Genomic DNA, 17176 nt, shown 5'->3' with positions numbered 1-17176 from the left:
ATTGTTGTTATACTGAAATATGAAAAATGTCAGAGTCATTTAAGAATACTTAAACATTAACAGATAATACAGCATAGAAATGCCATAAAACTCTTGCTTGAGTATGTGAGGGTGCACAAAACACTTAATTTTTTGGCAAAATGAAACTGAACACTGAGGATAAGCCCTGTTATTTTTACATCTGCTACAATAAGGCCTTTGAAGAGGGTCAAAAAGGCATTACCAGAATGTTTGACCTGCAAGAGTTTATTAGAGAAATGAAAAAAAAACAAAAAAACCCCCAAAAACAAAAAAGCAAGACCGAGAGATAGTAAGTGAACTGCCTGAAGTCAGGCAGCTAACGGCAAAGCAACACTAGTTAGAATGCAGAAACTCCTAGAAATTTAAGCCTCTTCCCTTTGCTAACCAGCAATTTTTGCAAATAGAATGCATTGTACAGATCTTCTTAGGATACATCTAGTCTTTCAAACTTATGTTTGATGTTTAATTGCTAGTTGTTTTTAGTTAATTTATATCTGTTCTTGATGGTCAGTTACTAATCTGCAAATCTGAGTAACTTACGATTTGGGGAGTAGAAAAAATATTCTAATGGGGAAAAACTGTTAATGGCATATACATAGTTGCATGCTTTACAAATACTAAGGATTTCAGTTTTCATTCTTCAAAGATAAAAAAAAGGGTACACATGTATTTCTTAAAATGTCTGATTTAAAGAAAGTCTTAGTTAAAAATACCATGTTTTATAAATGACAGCAATCATTTTATTTTTTATTTAGTTTTTTTTATTCTTATGTTAATCCCCATACATTATTTATTTAGTTTTTTAAAAGAGTTTATTTACTTGAGAGAGAGAGCACGAGCAGGGGGAGAGGCAGAGGCAGAGGCAGAGGGAGAAGCAGACTCCCCGCTGAGTAGGGAGTCCCATGCGGAGCTCGATCCCAGGACCCTCGGATCAAGACCTGAGCCGAAGGCAGATGCTTAACCGACTGCGCCACTCAGGCGCCGCTGACAGCAATCATTTTAATAAACTTTATTTCTCCTAAGTAAACAATGTCAAATTTAACATTTTCAACCTGTTTCTTAACAAAGCAATTTGAAATCATTCAATGCATTTTTTTACTTCAAATTTTAACAAGAGGTAAAGGGAATACAGACCAATGATTTTATCCAATAATTAGACTAACAGTCTTGACTTCATTTCCAGATTACCTAGCTAGCTGGGAACAAAAGCTAGAACTGACAGTCAGGTTTCTGAATCCAGTCTAGTATTCTCAAGTGGTTTCCTTCTAAATTGTTTGAGATAACCTTCTCTCATTTTGTGACTCATCTCCAAGCCCCCCTCTCAAATCTTTTTGGAGAGAAATTAAATATAAGCATAAAAAAGAGGCTTGTAAAGTAAATGGGCAGAGGTCTGAAGCTCCGGCTGTGCTTTGGGTTTCGGCAGCCGTCTGCTGTGTCTACGGTTTGCTTATGTCTCTGGGCAGAGGGTAAGAACTCAAAGAATAAGCAGAGCAGAACCTGTCATGAGACCTTTCAAATTCTTTATTCCTCCTTATTTCACTACTGTCCATCTTCCTTCCTTCCTTTATCCCTCTTTGTATTCACTGATATTTATACTTATATAAACATGTCTAAATAAATGGGAAGGCATGGTCTTACACATAAGGACACAAACACCATCATTTGAGGCTCACAATCTTGCTCTAATTTTAACGGTTAAGACAAATGAACAACTAATTCATCAAAGACAGAATGTGATAAACTTCACCGGAAAGATGAAAAATGTTACGGAGGTTTATAGAAGAAATCTGAGTAGTCATATATCTGAAATTTACATAAACTGATTTTGAAGCTTAAAAGACTAAGTTAATTCTCTATGAACAGTTTTTACACCTGCATGAAAAAAGTTTTCATAATATTAGAGGGTATGAAGGAACCACAGCTTTCCTTATTTAACGTTGACATAATATTTGCCATGGAAAATTCTCAGGAAACTGTGGTTTTCGCACACCTCCAGTTTCTTCCATTTCAAATAAATTAAGTAAAAAGGGGGAAAACACCTCATCTTTTTATGGAAAAATTTTATTTTGGCATATGGGTATTTTTTATGAACACAAGCATTTGGTGTTCAATTCTGAAAAGAATTTTGAGAATGTACATGTGAATACAAACAACAGTCTAAAAATGAAAAAGCTCTCTTACATGCAATGTTCCTTCCTGTGAAAAGCTGCCTACAGCAAACTGACTCTGAGTGACCTGGTAGAGGCAGAATGATGGTAGCAACAGTCTCAATATTTAGACTTAATTTCAATTCTAGGTTTTACCTAAAGATATATTAATGTGTGCATTTATTAAAAACATGTAGGGAGGTAATAAGAAACAGTCCATTCAGTGGGATCAGAAGAATTGTGACAACCTAAGGCTTAGAGTCCACACTGAAGGCAAGGGGAGACGTTTCTGCATCTGTTGAGCTCTTATAATCCCTGAGACACAATGATTCTAAAATGGAGTCTTTAAAATAGGGGACCCAGGGGCACCTGGGTGGCTCAGTCATTAAGCGTCTGCCTTCAGCTCGGGTCATGATCCCAGGGTCCTGGGATCGAGCCCCGCATCGGGCTCTCTGCTCCTCAGGAAGCCTGCTTCTCCCTCTCCCACTCCCCCTGCTTGTGTTTCCTCTCTCGCTGTGTGTCTCTCTGTCAAGTAAATGAATAAAATCTTTGAAAACAAAACAAAACAAAACAAACAAACAAAAAACATACAGGGGACCCATTCCAGCCTTTTCTTCTAAACTTCTGTTTTGTAGGCAGAGACCAGGGTTTAGACCTTGGGCCTGCTATCTGCTAATGACTGACCATAGGTATATTTTTGACCTTTCTGGGCCTATTTGTCCCAGTTATTATCTTCCCTGAGAAAGCTAACAAAAATAAAGCACCTAATGAGTTGGCAACTGTTAACAGAGGTTAACAAATATTAATTTGCTTCCCCTTATATGGTAGTTGTTTAATATACCTGTCTTTTACTCCCTACTAGATTATATATTCCCCTGGAAAATACTGAGTCTCCTATTCCCTTCATATCTTCCACACTGCCTAGCTGAGTGCTTTGCATGCAACACATGTTTTGAATTGAGAAGTTCCTGAAATCCTGGCACCAGCTGCCTGGAAATGTCAAAATTTTCATTCTTCAACTCCCTAGCTTTAAACTTTCATCATATACATATTAACTGCCTACTTAACCTTTCTAGCCCTTTTCTGCATTTGAAAAATGAAGACACTACTATTACCACACACACACACCACATGTGTGCACATATGTGCAAACAAAGGCTTTCTACATGAGATCATTGTTCTAAGATCAACTGAGATAAGAATGTATATGGAAGAACTGTGTAAGCTGTAAGATATTACATAAATTATTTTGCTCTGCTCTGATCTGATTGTCAGATAGCCTCAAACATACAGAGCTCTATGTAATAGACTTCGTTCCTGTGAGGTTATCTTCCACTGAGCTCATTTCCTACAACACACTGAAGAACAATCAATCCGTTCTACAGAACAACACTGCTGTCTGCCTCATTTTTTAGAGGTTTAATTTATTAACAGGTTTTCAAACAGAAGAGCCTGAATCCAATGGAAGAATACAAAATAGGTGAAATCAAATAGCTTGGGAGGAATGTGAAATGATTTCTTAAGCAGAGCAGTTTCCCTTTGCTTTAAATCCCTCCAGGGTTCCATCAAGAACTTGGATTAAACAACTGTTTCTCCTTCCTCCCTCTCTCCACCTTCCCTTCCTTCCTTGCTTTTGTTTAGAGGAAGGTATAAACAAAGCAGAAATGTAATCAGGTTTCACTTGACCCTTGACAGTGAGATCCTAGACTTCTTTTTTTTTAAAGATTTTTATTTATTTATTTATTTGAAAAAGAGAAAGAGAGACAGCGTGGGCCAGAGAGAGTGACAGCAGGAGGAGTGGGAGAGGCAGAGGGAGAAGCAGGCTCCCTGCTCAGCGGGGCTGGATCCCAGAACCCTGGATCATGACCTGAGCCAAAGGCAGCTGCTTAACCAGATGAGCTACCTAGTCGCTCCAAGATCCTAAACTTTTTATCTGAATTCGTATTAAAAATCTCATGACCATGGGGGCACCTGGGTGGCTCAGTCAGTTAAGCGTCCAACTCAATTTCGGCTCAGATCATGATCTCAGGGTTGTGAGATCCAGCCCTTCAGGCTCTGTGCTTAGTGGGGAGTCTGCTTGTCTCTCTTCTCCCCTTGCCCCCCACTGCCTCTCGGGCCCCTGCTCATGCATACGTACAACTCTTTCTCTAAAATAAACAAATTAAAAAAAATTTCAGGACTACAAATCTTGTCATATGCAAATGAATTTACTAATACAAAATAACAATGATAAGCTAATATAGATGTTTGCTGCCTCCCTTTTTTGGAGAAGTGACACTTTCACACACTGGAAAGTTGAAGGAAGAGTTGTAAATGGAAGAGGATACCCTAAAAAACTGATTTTATAAATATTACACATACACTAATATTAATCTTCCAAAGTGAAAACAATCTGGCAGAGAAGATGCTTTTTACTTTCACCATAAATTAAACATTAATGAATACTTTTAGAATTTAGCAACCAGAAAGCTCAAAAAACTTACTCTGGAAAAATGATTATTTTTTTTAAACTTTCAAGAGAAAACAAAACAAAAAAATTCTGTAACATTTTTATTCAGTTACCATTATTCTATTTAACATGTCATTATTTTGTCTGAGATAGACCAAACCACAGCTTAAAACTATATTTTTTCCTCTCTTTATGAAAAAAATCCTAAGAAATAAGAATATTTACTGTAAAATTATTCTAGTACAAAATAAAGAGACTGTTGTAAAATCTTGTTCATGGATTTAGTGTTGCTTTTCTCATCAGGACAATGGCACCAACAAGTTTTCCCTCCCCTCAAACAAATAAAAACCTTTCATATTCTGGCTTTCTTAAAATGCTTTAAAATCTAACGTCTCATATCACTTGTAGAAAAGTCAGTGCTAGTCTCAAAGAATCAAAGCATTCTTTCCTGAGGGCTGGAATAGGCAAACTGACATCTACAGCTGGAGATTCTACATAAGGCTCTGGGTAATCAATAAAACAAGTAGGCAGAAAATCAGTAAGGATATAAATCACCTGAACAGCACCAACAACTAACGTGACCTACTTGACATTTTTAGGATACTGATCCCAAGAGAAAACATACTGTTTTCAAGTGCATATGAAATATTACCAAGATAAGCCATTCTGGACCATAACAGAAATAAAAATCATAAAAAGGCTGCTCATGGATCATAAAGGAAACAATAATGAAAACATACCTAGAAGACCCTTCAACTGTTCAGAAATTAAACAATATACTTCTAACTAAACCATAGGTCAAAGATGAAGTTTCAAGGGAAATTTAGAACATTGTGAACTCAAAGCAAATGAGAATACAACCCATCAAATTTAAGGGCACAGCTAAAGGAGTGCTTACATAAGGCAACTTTGTAACACTAAATGCTTGTTAGAAAATAAGAAAGCTCTAAAATCAGTAACTGAAGCTTCCACATTAAGAAACAAGAAAAAGAGCAAAGTGGACATAAAGGCAAGAAACAAGAAATAATACACATTAGAGCAAATGCCAATGAAAGTGAGAACAGAAAAGCAACACAGAAACATCCATTAATCCAAAATATGCTCTCAGGTTGGAACTGTCTTACGTAGACATTAGCAAATTGGACGGAAATGAAAAAGGGGAAATAGTAGGAGCAGGAGAACTGGGTAGAAGTCCCAACTGTGCCATATAACAGTGGGATAGCTCTACTCAGTTCACTTCATTCTTTCTGACCTACAGTTTCCTCATTTGTAAAAAGGGGGTAAAAATAATCTTTCACGAGTACTATATATGGAGATTAAATGAAATAGTCATAAAAATTACCAGGAAAAAATAAAAATATTGTTTGTTCTGTTTAGTAAGATTAACAAACTGTTACTAACACATAAATGGCACATTAAGTTCAACATACCTTTAAGGACCTTGAAGGTGTGCTATCACAAGCAAAGCAAAATTCATAAATTACCATAAAAATATTTTTTTGGTGGCAATAACGGAGCTCAACTGGAGAAAAATCATCATATACTAATAGTAACTGCTTGTTGATAAGTTTTTTCTTCAAGGACAAAGGTGACAAGAGAAAGTAAGTCAACCATATAAAAAGGAACTTTTCTTAAAAGAAAGACAATCCACTGCAGATATACCTTTTTGCAGATTTTTTCAAAGTTGATATCATCACTGAGAGCAGATTTAGTTACTATATCAGGTTTCAATTCCTGTAAAAAAAAAAAAGGAATTTTAGTTATGAATCTAATTTTATTTACTTATTTTATTTTTGTGGGGGAGGGGCAGAGAGAGATGCAGGAGAGAATCTTAAGCAGGTTTCATGCCCAGCACAGACCTAAGTGGGGCTCTTTCTCACAACCCTGAGGATCATGACCTCAGCCGAAATCAAGAGTAGGATGCTTAACCAACTGAGCCACCAAGGCGCCCAGTTATGAATCTAATTTTAGTGCACCATTCGTTATTATGAGGTACATTCCTTCCCATGTTTGTCTTTTAAGAAATCTGGTATTAAATAAGTTCTTAATTTTTGGATGAGAATAACTCCTGTCACAGTATGAACTTACAATACTATGAAAAATCACAGCAAAATGAATTTAAGAGCTAATCCTCTTAAGACAGTTATACTCAGATTCCATGGAAGCCAGAAAATTTAATGTGCCATTAAATTTCCAGCTTAATAACAGTTCTTTAATTGAAATAAGATTAATATAACTCAAAATATTAATTTAAGACTTCTAAATTTCAAAGAAATTATTACTTATTTTAATTACATTTCAGGGCATTAGCAATTACATCATTTCACAGAGAAGTGTAAAGATTTATAGAGAAATACTTAATTTTAATTAATGATTAAAAAATCTAAGCTACAAAATACTTTTATATTATACAAGGAATTAATCCAAATTTACTTTAGAAAATTAAAAACCAGAAAAGCAGAGAAAAAATAAGTAAAATTACTAACAATGTATACACGGTTATAATTTTATCATACACCCTTCTATATGTTTAAGAGAACTGAGTTTGATACACATTTCACTAAAGAATGAGGACTTTAGATCATACAAAAATGAAATTTCTCTTAACTTATCAAGTTATTCTACTGTGCATGAAAAAATACAATGAACATTTGTGTATTTTTTTCATAATACTATTTGGAAGAAAGCTAAATAAAATCAGATAGTTGGTTTTAAAACAACACTGAGTGATAGTAAGTTAGATAAATGTATGACACGGCAAAAACTGTACAGGAATTATTCCATGAAAATTATTTAAATTATATGTATTTTTAAGATTTATTTATTTTAGGGAGAGAGAGAGAGATAGTCTGAAGCAGACTCCACACTGAGCATGGAGCATGGGGCTCGATCTAACAACACTGAGATTACGACCTGAGCCAAAACCAAGAGTTGGAGACTTATCCGAACATGTCACCAAGGTGCCCCTAAAATATATTTTAAACAAAAATAGGTCCAGGGCACCTGGGTGGCTCGGTTGGTTGAGCACCAACTCTTGGTTTCGGCTCAGTCCATGATCTGGGGACATGAGATTGAGCCCTGCCTGGGGCTCCCCACTCAGTGGGGAGTCTGCTCTCTTTCTCCCTTGTCCCTCCCCCCGCTCACACACGTGCACCCACGCGCATGCTCTCTCTCTCTCCCTCTCAAATAAATAAAACCTAAACACACACACACACACACACAAACCAGGACCATAGCATTTTGTAAACTAGCTTTATCATTTAATGACAAAGCAAATATCTATCCATTTTCTTTTCATTCTCTTACATCACTGTCCTTATTTATTTAGCCAACCTTTTATTATCAGACATTAGTATGTTTTCTGATTTTTTAAATCTTTTTATAAATAAGAATGGAGTAATTATCCTTGTACATACTGATTTGTGTAACTCCTGAAAAATTACCACAGATTCTGTATTAAAAAACCATACTATGCTTTTGGAAAATGAGCAGAATGGAAAAAAAAGAAATACTGATAATGGTCTAATGTCAGAAAGATCAAAAAGCACAGTTTCTGAAAATACTCAATTTTATTTTGTATACACGGATGCAATTAGGAAAAAATGTGTATGTAAAACAAATCTATGTAAGGAGAATAAAAATAATAGATTCTTTCTTTTAAGTCTGTGTGTGTGTGTGTGTGTATAATGTCTTTAGGAACTGATGAGCTAATTTGAAAGATGGGCTCCCTGTCAGTTTAAAGTCAGTAAAACTATTTAAATTATAATTTTAAAAATCCAAATTTTTTTGTCGGCTGGCTATAGGTATCTTTTTCTACTCTGTAAATAAAAAAATCATTCTAAAGAGTAAATCAGTTAAATGTTATTGCAAATATGAACATAATACGTGCAGAAGATAATGCTGCTTAAATCTCAACCAATCCACATACTCCCTCCAAAAGAATAAATTCAACAAGGACTACATGAACCATGCCTTCATCGTTATTAGGAGGTAGAGGATACAATAAACTTCAAAATATCTCCAAGTTGAGAAACTAACACCAAATTCAACATAGCACTCAATGCATTACAAGCTTGCACATACAGAGAGCCAGGGAGTAGAAGATTAAGATACTGGGGAAGTTGATACTAGAAAAAAAAGACATCCAGATTGGATCAAAAAGCAAAACCTAAGTCTACGCTAAATATATGAGATACACAAAAAAACACAATGATTCAAAAAGGCTAAAAACAAAGGAATTCACCAAGATATACGAGGCAAATAGGAACAATTAGGAAGCAGGAGTTGAGATCATGTATCAGATGAAGAATAATTCAAGTAAAGAAAAAAAATGAAATGAGACACAGCAGAAACTACAAGATATGGAAAAATAGAAACACACTACTAATAGAAGACTTTCACACAACCCTCAGTTCAAGAAAGTTGAGAATAGGGGGAAAAGCATTAGAAAATCTTAACATAATTAATAAGGTGTATCTGTCATGGATTTATTTTGAACATTATATTCTAGTAATACAAATTATACCTTCTTCTCAAGCACACATGAACGTTAAAAAATTGATCACATATTAAGTCAAAGTAGGTATTAGTAAGTTCCATCAAGTAAAATACTAAAAACAACATTCCCTGATCACAATGAAAAAGTAGGAATTAAAGAAAACCAATGGAAAAAAAGGCTCTTCTACCAGGAATTTAAAACAACAACAACAACAACAACAACAACAAAAATCTCAAATAACTCTTGGGAAAGGAAAAATATAAACAGCAATTTCAGGGTTTCTGGAAATTAATAAGGCAACACTGCATTTCACAATCTATAGGACACATTTAAAGAGGTTTTTATTTTATTTTATTTATTTATTTTTTAAGATTTTATTTATTTATTTGACAGAGAGAGACATAGCGAGAGCAGGAACACAAGCAGGGAGAGTGGGAGAGGGAGAAGCAGGCTTCCCGCCGAGCAGGGAGCCCGATGTGGGACTCGATCCCAGGACCCTGGGATCATGACCTGAGCCGAAGGCAGACGCTTAACGACTGAGCCACCCAGGCGCCCAAGAGGTTTTTATTTTTAAAACAACTATATAAATAAAAATAAGGTAACAGAAATAAATGAACAAATGCTCAACTAAAAGGAACCTAAATTATCTTTATTCAATTCTTCACTTATCAAATGGAAAGGAAGACTCAATTAAATCATGTGATTTTTCCAAGGTCCTATTGTTAGTTGGTGGTAAGACTGACCTTAATTACTGCTTCCACTAGATCATAATCTATTTTATTGCCACTTTGATATAATCCAAAAGAGCTCCACCATCTTTAAAGTATTCATGTAAAAACTAACACAAAAGTTAAACTCTACCTCATGGTTCCAATGTCATGTGACCAATGAACACAGAATCTTCTAGTTATAAGAACCTTCTAGTTTTAAATGAGGCTGATTTATAGAAGTTTAAAGTATTTACTGTACCTTTCAACAGTAACACACCTTTCAACACACACAAAAAATAGATACGTTTTTGAATAAATGTGAGGCACTAAGCAACCCCAGTACCTAATTCTGGCAACTTACGTGGTCTTTCAGAAATACTATTGGGAAAATGTTATGAAGGTTCAAAATAAACAGAATACGCTTAACAGGGAAACTGAAGTTGATCTGAATTGAATGAGGTTGAGAATATTTAAAGAAACATGAATGCCACTAAAAAAGGCTGGGCATTTCTTGGGTAAATTATAAGCAAGAGCCACTGTCAAAATCCGTGAAGGATCTGAGATTTTACCCTACTTGAAAGTTAGTAAGTAAGCCTGACATGGTATTGTGGATGCCAGCAGAAGACACAAAACTCTTGCGCCAGAGATAAAGAACGGTTTATTACTCAGCAACAGCAAGAGCCAGAGTACCTGCTCTTTATCTCATCCGTTGTTTCTGAAAAAACTCAAAAGCCCCAGACACACCGTAGACAATGAACTTAAATTAAATCCACACAATCAAAACTAAAGGAGCCTTTAAGAAATATAATACTTCTGAAAAATGGCCACTAAGTAGAGAATATATTCTTAGACTGAAGAAGGGAAAAGCATCTGTTTACATTCGTACCTTTGGGAGTATGACCAGCAAACACAAATTAGGGTTATGATAACCTCTACTTTTACAACATAAGTAACTATTATTTGCACACTCTGTACTAGGTTGAACGGCTTCCCAAGTATGTCCATGTCCCAATTCCCAGAGCCTGTGAGTATGTTACCTTACAGGGCCAAAGAAATCTTGCAGATTTACTTAAAGATTTTAAGCTGTGGGTACTATCCTGGATTATCCAGATGGGCCTAAAGTAACTAAAAGTTCTGAGAGCAGCAGAGAATAGGAGTGAGATAGAGATTGGGTTGGAGGTGGGGGAGGGAGAAAGGAAATGAGCAAGAGAAGGAGACTGAAACCTGAAGATGCTATGCTGGTGGACTTGAAGATAGAAGAAGGGGCCATGAATGGAGAAATGCAAGTGGCTTCTAAAAGCTGAGGGTGACAGGAGACTGACTTCTCTAGAGTCTCCAGAAGGTATACAGCCCTGCTAACACCCTGATTTTAAGACTTCTGACTGCTAGAACTCTAAGATAATATATCCTTGTTTTAAGCCATTAAATTTATGATAGTTTGTTACAGAAGCACTAGGAAGCTAACATAGTTTCTATCTCCTACCAATCTTCGTATTATTCATTACGCTGTATTATTTGGACATGCACTCTGTGCCATCAATAATGCCCAGAATAAAATATTCACCTTAATTATCAAAGTAAAATTTAGATGGAGATGAATGACTTAAACAATCCTTATGACAACACTCATTCTTGAGTATTTTGGAGCCAAGTTGTTTATTGCCTTTGTTTTAAATATAAGCACATGACAGCATAGGGGATGCTATCTCCTATGTTAACCTAGAATTTCTGTTTAGTGCTATCACAAGTAGACAATGAGAAGTTAATAAATAAAATGTCATTTTAGACAATGCAAAAACAGCAATAAATAGTGTATTATGAAGTTATTCCTCCCTCCCTGTATGTTTATTCATAAGAGATCAGGTATTGCCTTTCAGAATAAGACTCCTGATATATTGTCACAAGTGGATAGACAGCACCTCAAATGTTAGTATTCCCATCAGAAGGCAAGAGGAAATTTAACCTATGGCCTTTTTGAATCCTTCTAAGAGTCCACTGTGGAGTCTACTTGGGAAGTTCATGCTAAACTTTCAGAATTCACAAACTGTCTCTTACTGCTCTAAATTCTAGATTTATGTACATTCTGACTCAGCATATCTAATATACTTTCAAGGGATAAGTTTTAAACAACATTTTCATTTCTCTTGGATTGAGTGAAAAACTAAACATTGGGTTATAATTTGGCCACACAATTTTAGTCATATTTTAAGAATAAATTACCCTGCAAATGGATTATGAAAGCCAGTTGCTACACCAAAATTCATTAAGGTCCACTAGATCAGTAATTTAAACTGTCAAGGATATTGGGAATTGACTTTTTTTTTTTTTTTTTAAATCTGAAGTAATTCACAATTTTCAAAGAATACTTGGGATGATGGGTAGTTCATAGGATTTTCAGCTGTCAATACATCTTTTATCTTTGTTATAAGTGAATGGTTCCCCACAAGAGTTCCAAAAGCAAGTAAAATTGCAAGGTTTGTGGATAAAACCCCAAAGAGCCTTAATTTAGTGTAAAAAGGAAAGAACTCTGAAAGACAAATGGTATTTAGAGGCTTGAACCATAAAGAGTTTCAACAATTTCAGTTTTCTGCCTCACTATTCAGAAGCAGAGGTACACTCTAACCAACCAGCTTGTTGGGAACAGTTTTGTTTCAAGTGCATGGGAAGGAAGCAAACCTGAACACGGCCAGGCAGTAAGCTATCTAGTCAAACCGAAAAGGCCTGAGGTACAATATAAAACAGTCACAGAATAATTTATGCTTATATTAACCTTTGCCTTCCATTTTCTTCATATAAAAATGGAATGAAAAGCCTACAGGGTAGGTTCTTCAAGGGTAAGAAAGCTGTTTTATTCAATACTTTTGCCTATTAGATCCCAGTACAAAACATTTATTTAACAGAATTGGACCAGAATAAAGAAATTTAAAATGCCTATTTCTTAGTGAGAAGAGAAAATCTAAAAGAGATCAGTAAAGTCTCTTATCAAAAGAAAAGTCAAATCCAGGATTTGCCAAAAAATATTTAGTTGCAAATGTGGGCTTTTTCTTTATGAAGCAAAGCTGAAGAGAAATTCTGGAAAGAATGGCAAGGAGGACTCCTAGGGTGTTGCAAAGTGGAGCATTTACTGCTCAAAAGTATGGTACATTACTGTACTTTTTTTTTAGAATGAGAGAAAGTAAAATATTACTACTTAAGGACTCACTGAAACATACATATTATGTTGTGAATGGGTGGGAACCACATTAGCTAATAAGCTAGGTAGGTGGCAACTAAAAGATAAGACTGTTCCTTCTGAGAAACGATTTTAAGCCAGATAGAAAACTAAGATCCATTTCTAGACCGAATAACAGACTTTTTACATAGCAGCTATTTATTTATTCCAAGGACATTTTACAAGTACTTAGTTTTGAAAGGTTATCTGGTCCCCTCATGCACATGGTTAAGAAAATATCCATTAAAAATGTGAGAGAAAAGATACCAGTTCAGGGCTTGTATAATAATTTTGCATTAAGCCATTTCTAGTGTATGGGGTTAATTCTAAATAAAATGACTAACCATACAGAAACACTTAGTTTTCTTTTACACAAAATTAATTCTTAAGCCTTTTTCCAGATAAAAGTATTTCTCTTAAATTTTAGAAAGGTTTTTCTCTATTTTAAATTGAATATAACCATGTCAAATATTCAACAATTTCAAAAGCAGAACAAAATGCATTATTCCATATGGTAATTTGCAAATTTTATACCAAAGTCATACATTATGGATGTGGGAAAAAAATACCTAGATACATTTTAATTTAGGAAAAGAAATTTTTTAACATTTTAAAATCCAATAAATATGAGCAAACACATTAAGTGACCCCCCCCAAAAAAAAGATAAGTAGCAAAAACACAAAGCCATTCTCAACTAGAAAACCATAGACCAAGGATAAACAATAGGAAAATGAAGATACCAGAGTTAAATTACAGATGCAAAATATGGAATACTGCACTAAACAACTTTAAAAATGAGTGCAAAAGAGACTCATACTAAATAAGACAAATAAAACCTGAGCAATTTTACTCAATTGTAGAGAAATCCTATAAAGGGTTTTCATTTTAAAAAAAAGTTTAAATTTATCACCAATGCAAGGGAAATTAAAAAAATCAGTAATTTACTAATCAAATGCTGACTAAGCTTCTGAAACTGAGCTTAAGTGGCTTCTTTTCCTTTGACTTCCTTACAAGAACTCAAGTCTGAAAATCTTAATCTTGGGATTTTATTCACTTGGGAGTTTATTCATCAGTGAGCAGGGCTCTGTGTTGACTTGTGTAAGACACAAATTCTTTCACTGTTAGACATTCAATTCAGCTTTATTTTCTAGCGTCAGTATAATTTATTTCTTTTATTTAAGCTTTCAAATCATTATGAATTATCCAATCCATCTCAAAGATGAAATAAAGCATTAAATTTTTTACAAATATATGAGAGGAGTTAGTAATCCATTCATTAAAACATTAAAATTATAAGAGACTTAAACTATTATGTAATTCTATACCCATGCAGGAAACGGTTAATTCAGCAGGCCTGGGTTGCTCAAACTCTGCACATAACTGAAAAAGGTGTATCTTCAGGACTGGCCATTGGCCAGCTTCTGGAGATGAGTTCTGAGCTCTTGGAACACAGGGTACCAATTTGATCAGATAGTTGATGCTAACAATGTGACTTATGGTGGCTATGTCTATGCTCTGGGAGGCTTAATTCTGAGTCATTGATGAGGACAGTCATGCAGGTAATTCACGACTATGTGACTGGCTCTGGATAAAAACCCTGGGCACCAAAGGCTCAAGTCAGCTTTCCTAGTTGGCAACACTTTGCAAGCGTTGTCACATATGATTGCTGGGGGTATGTCCATGTGACTATATTGGAAGAGGAAGGAAGATACAAGTGTACGCCTGGTGTCTTCTGGACTTTCTTCTCATTTGCCATTTCCTTTTGCTGATTTTAATCTGTATCCTTGAACAGTAATAAAATATTACTGTGAGCATAAAAGCTTTTTTTTTTCAGTATTGTGAATCCTTCCAGTGAATCAATGAGCCTAAGAGGAAATGTTAACCCAAGAAAGTGTAAGAGATCCATTCAAGGTATTATAACAGGGGTGGGCCTGGAATCCCCACATGGTGCTTTTTGCCATATCCTGTTGTCAGTGGTGATAAATCAGACATGGTTTTCATTCCTTCCTCATCACATTCAACTAAAGTTGTTCAAGTTTCTTACATTAAAAGTAGTCATCCACTAATAACAAGACTTACCAGAATATTCCAGTTCCCTTATTCCACATGATGCTGGATGCTACTGCTTTGCTTATATTCAAAATAGCAAATTTAATTGGAATGAGATAATCCCAATTTTGATTATTGGGCTATCTCCTTTTCTTTCTTCTTTCCAGAGGCTTTTGAGACTTGAATCTTCTGACTCATAACTAGATAACCACTGTACTGTTGTCTCTGATTCAGTGGGCAAAGTATGTTTGCAGTCAAACTGTTCTATATCACGCTTTGGGGAGAGAGACTGAGTCAAGACAAAAAGTAACTTGGACGCAGTAACCATGCTGACATTTTTAATTCCAAGAGGCTCTCATTAAGGTTGGGCTTTTAATTTCATAAAATAGGAAACATATTTCTGTTTTCCAAAATGAGACTAAAATTGGGACTCCGTTTAGGTTATAAGGGGCAAGACCAGATACAAAGAATTAAAGGGTGACAAGAGAAGTCTGAATTCTTAGAAATTCTTTTTTTTTTTTTGGTCTATTGGGAAATCAGGCAAGAAAGGCATTTCTCTGAAATACAGAATCTGAAATAACTCGTGAGAGAGTTACTGACATCCAAATCTTCATGCGTTTCCACAGATGGAAATCTCATTATGGTTATCCTTCAGTGACAACAAAAAACTTTGTTCCTAAATATTGTTCTACTGTTTCCTAAATACAGTTCTACCAGATGGAACTTCAATAAGGTATACTCTGTTATCATACTGCCAAGGGATTTTTTTTTTCCAAATAAAGTATCTCTGTCTTCCTCCTTTGCCTATCGCTGTGTTCCCTATTGCAATTAACGGCATCTCCAGCCTCTGCCATTCAGAGGAGACAGCTCAGAGGCGTCTCCCACTGTGGGCCTCTTCGTCACGCTTCTGCTATGTTCCTATCCCCGTTCTGCTTCCTCTCCTGTACTGTTTGTTGAATTTGGTTCCCTCCTTTGGACTACCATTACCCTCCTCGTAGGTTCAGGATTCCATTATAGATTTAATCCCCACAGTAAGGAGGTCAACTAGAAAATATTTCCAGTTTTAAGATGAAGAAACAGACTAAAAAACATTAAAGTAGACAAAAGTACAAAAAAGGTATCAACCTGACTTGTAAACCTTTTAGGAAATGACACAAGTAGCTTTATTCTTCTTTGCTTTTTTAATTACTCTCTGCTACATCTTAAAATTTATCAACATACTGAACTTATTTTGACATTCAAGTTCTTAAACCTGAAATGAAAAATGAACTAACAACAAAGTCTCAAGCATTATCGTTAAGAGGATAAAATAAACTAAAAAATTCACTAGCTACTATGATAAAGATTTATCTTCAATCTGATTTGAAAAATTTAATGGTTCTTTACTATATAATCTCTTCAAAAACCTATTTATAAGAGATGTGCATATTAATATTTGAAACATGTTACTGAGCTTTCCATTGTGCAGAACACCAGGTACTGTGTAAAAAGACAAATAACCAAATAAAAAATTATTGATAGTACATACCTACCGATAATTATTTTAAATGTAAATAGACTAAATGCACCAATGAACAGATAGAGGATTAATGAATGGATAAAAAAAATAAGACCACCCTATAAGCTGCATAGGAGAGACTCACTTCAGACCTAAAGACACATACAGATGGAATGAAGGGAAAGAAAAGGATAATCCATGAAAACAGAAACGAAAAAAAAGCTGGGGTAGCAAAACTTATATCGGATAAAAACACACTTTAAAACACAGACCGGAGGCTTCAGGGTTTTCTATATATAGTATCATGGCAACAACAAACAGTGACAGTTTTACCTCTTCCTTTTCAATTTGGATGCCTTTCTTTCCTTTTTCTTGTCTGTCACAGCTAGGATTTCTAGTACCATGTTGAATAAAAGTGGTGAGAGTGGGTATTCTTGTCTTGTTCCTGATCTTAGAGGGGAAAGTTTCAAATTTTCACCACTGAGCATGATGTTAGTTGTGGATTTGTCATATATGGCCTTCATTATATTGAGGTTCATTTCCCTCTTTACCCACCTCACTGAGAGTTTTTATCATAAGTGGATGCTGAATT

The 17176-nt window shown here is 35.1% G+C and overlaps 1 protein-coding gene across 1 annotated transcript in view; it reads right to left on the bottom strand.

Moving 5' to 3' along the window:
- Positions 1-17176, bottom strand: part of SRFBP1 (serum response factor binding protein 1) — a 63428-nt gene that overhangs the window by 16199 nt on the left and 30053 nt on the right. Inside the window, exon 4 of the mRNA XM_035013983.1 lies at positions 6280-6351. Within this exon, the coding sequence (XP_034869874.1) occupies positions 6280-6351 (72 nt within the window). The remainder of the gene's footprint in view (positions 1-6279; positions 6352-17176) is intronic.

This window comes from Mirounga leonina, unplaced genomic scaffold, assembly GCF_011800145.1.
Source record: "Mirounga leonina isolate KUSES-001 unplaced genomic scaffold, KU_Mleo_1.0 Mir_168, whole genome shotgun sequence".
Lineage (NCBI taxonomy): Eukaryota > Metazoa > Chordata > Mammalia > Carnivora > Phocidae > Mirounga > Mirounga leonina.
The sequence above is the reverse complement of the archived record's forward strand: the minus strand, read 5'-3'. Positions and strand labels throughout refer to the sequence as shown.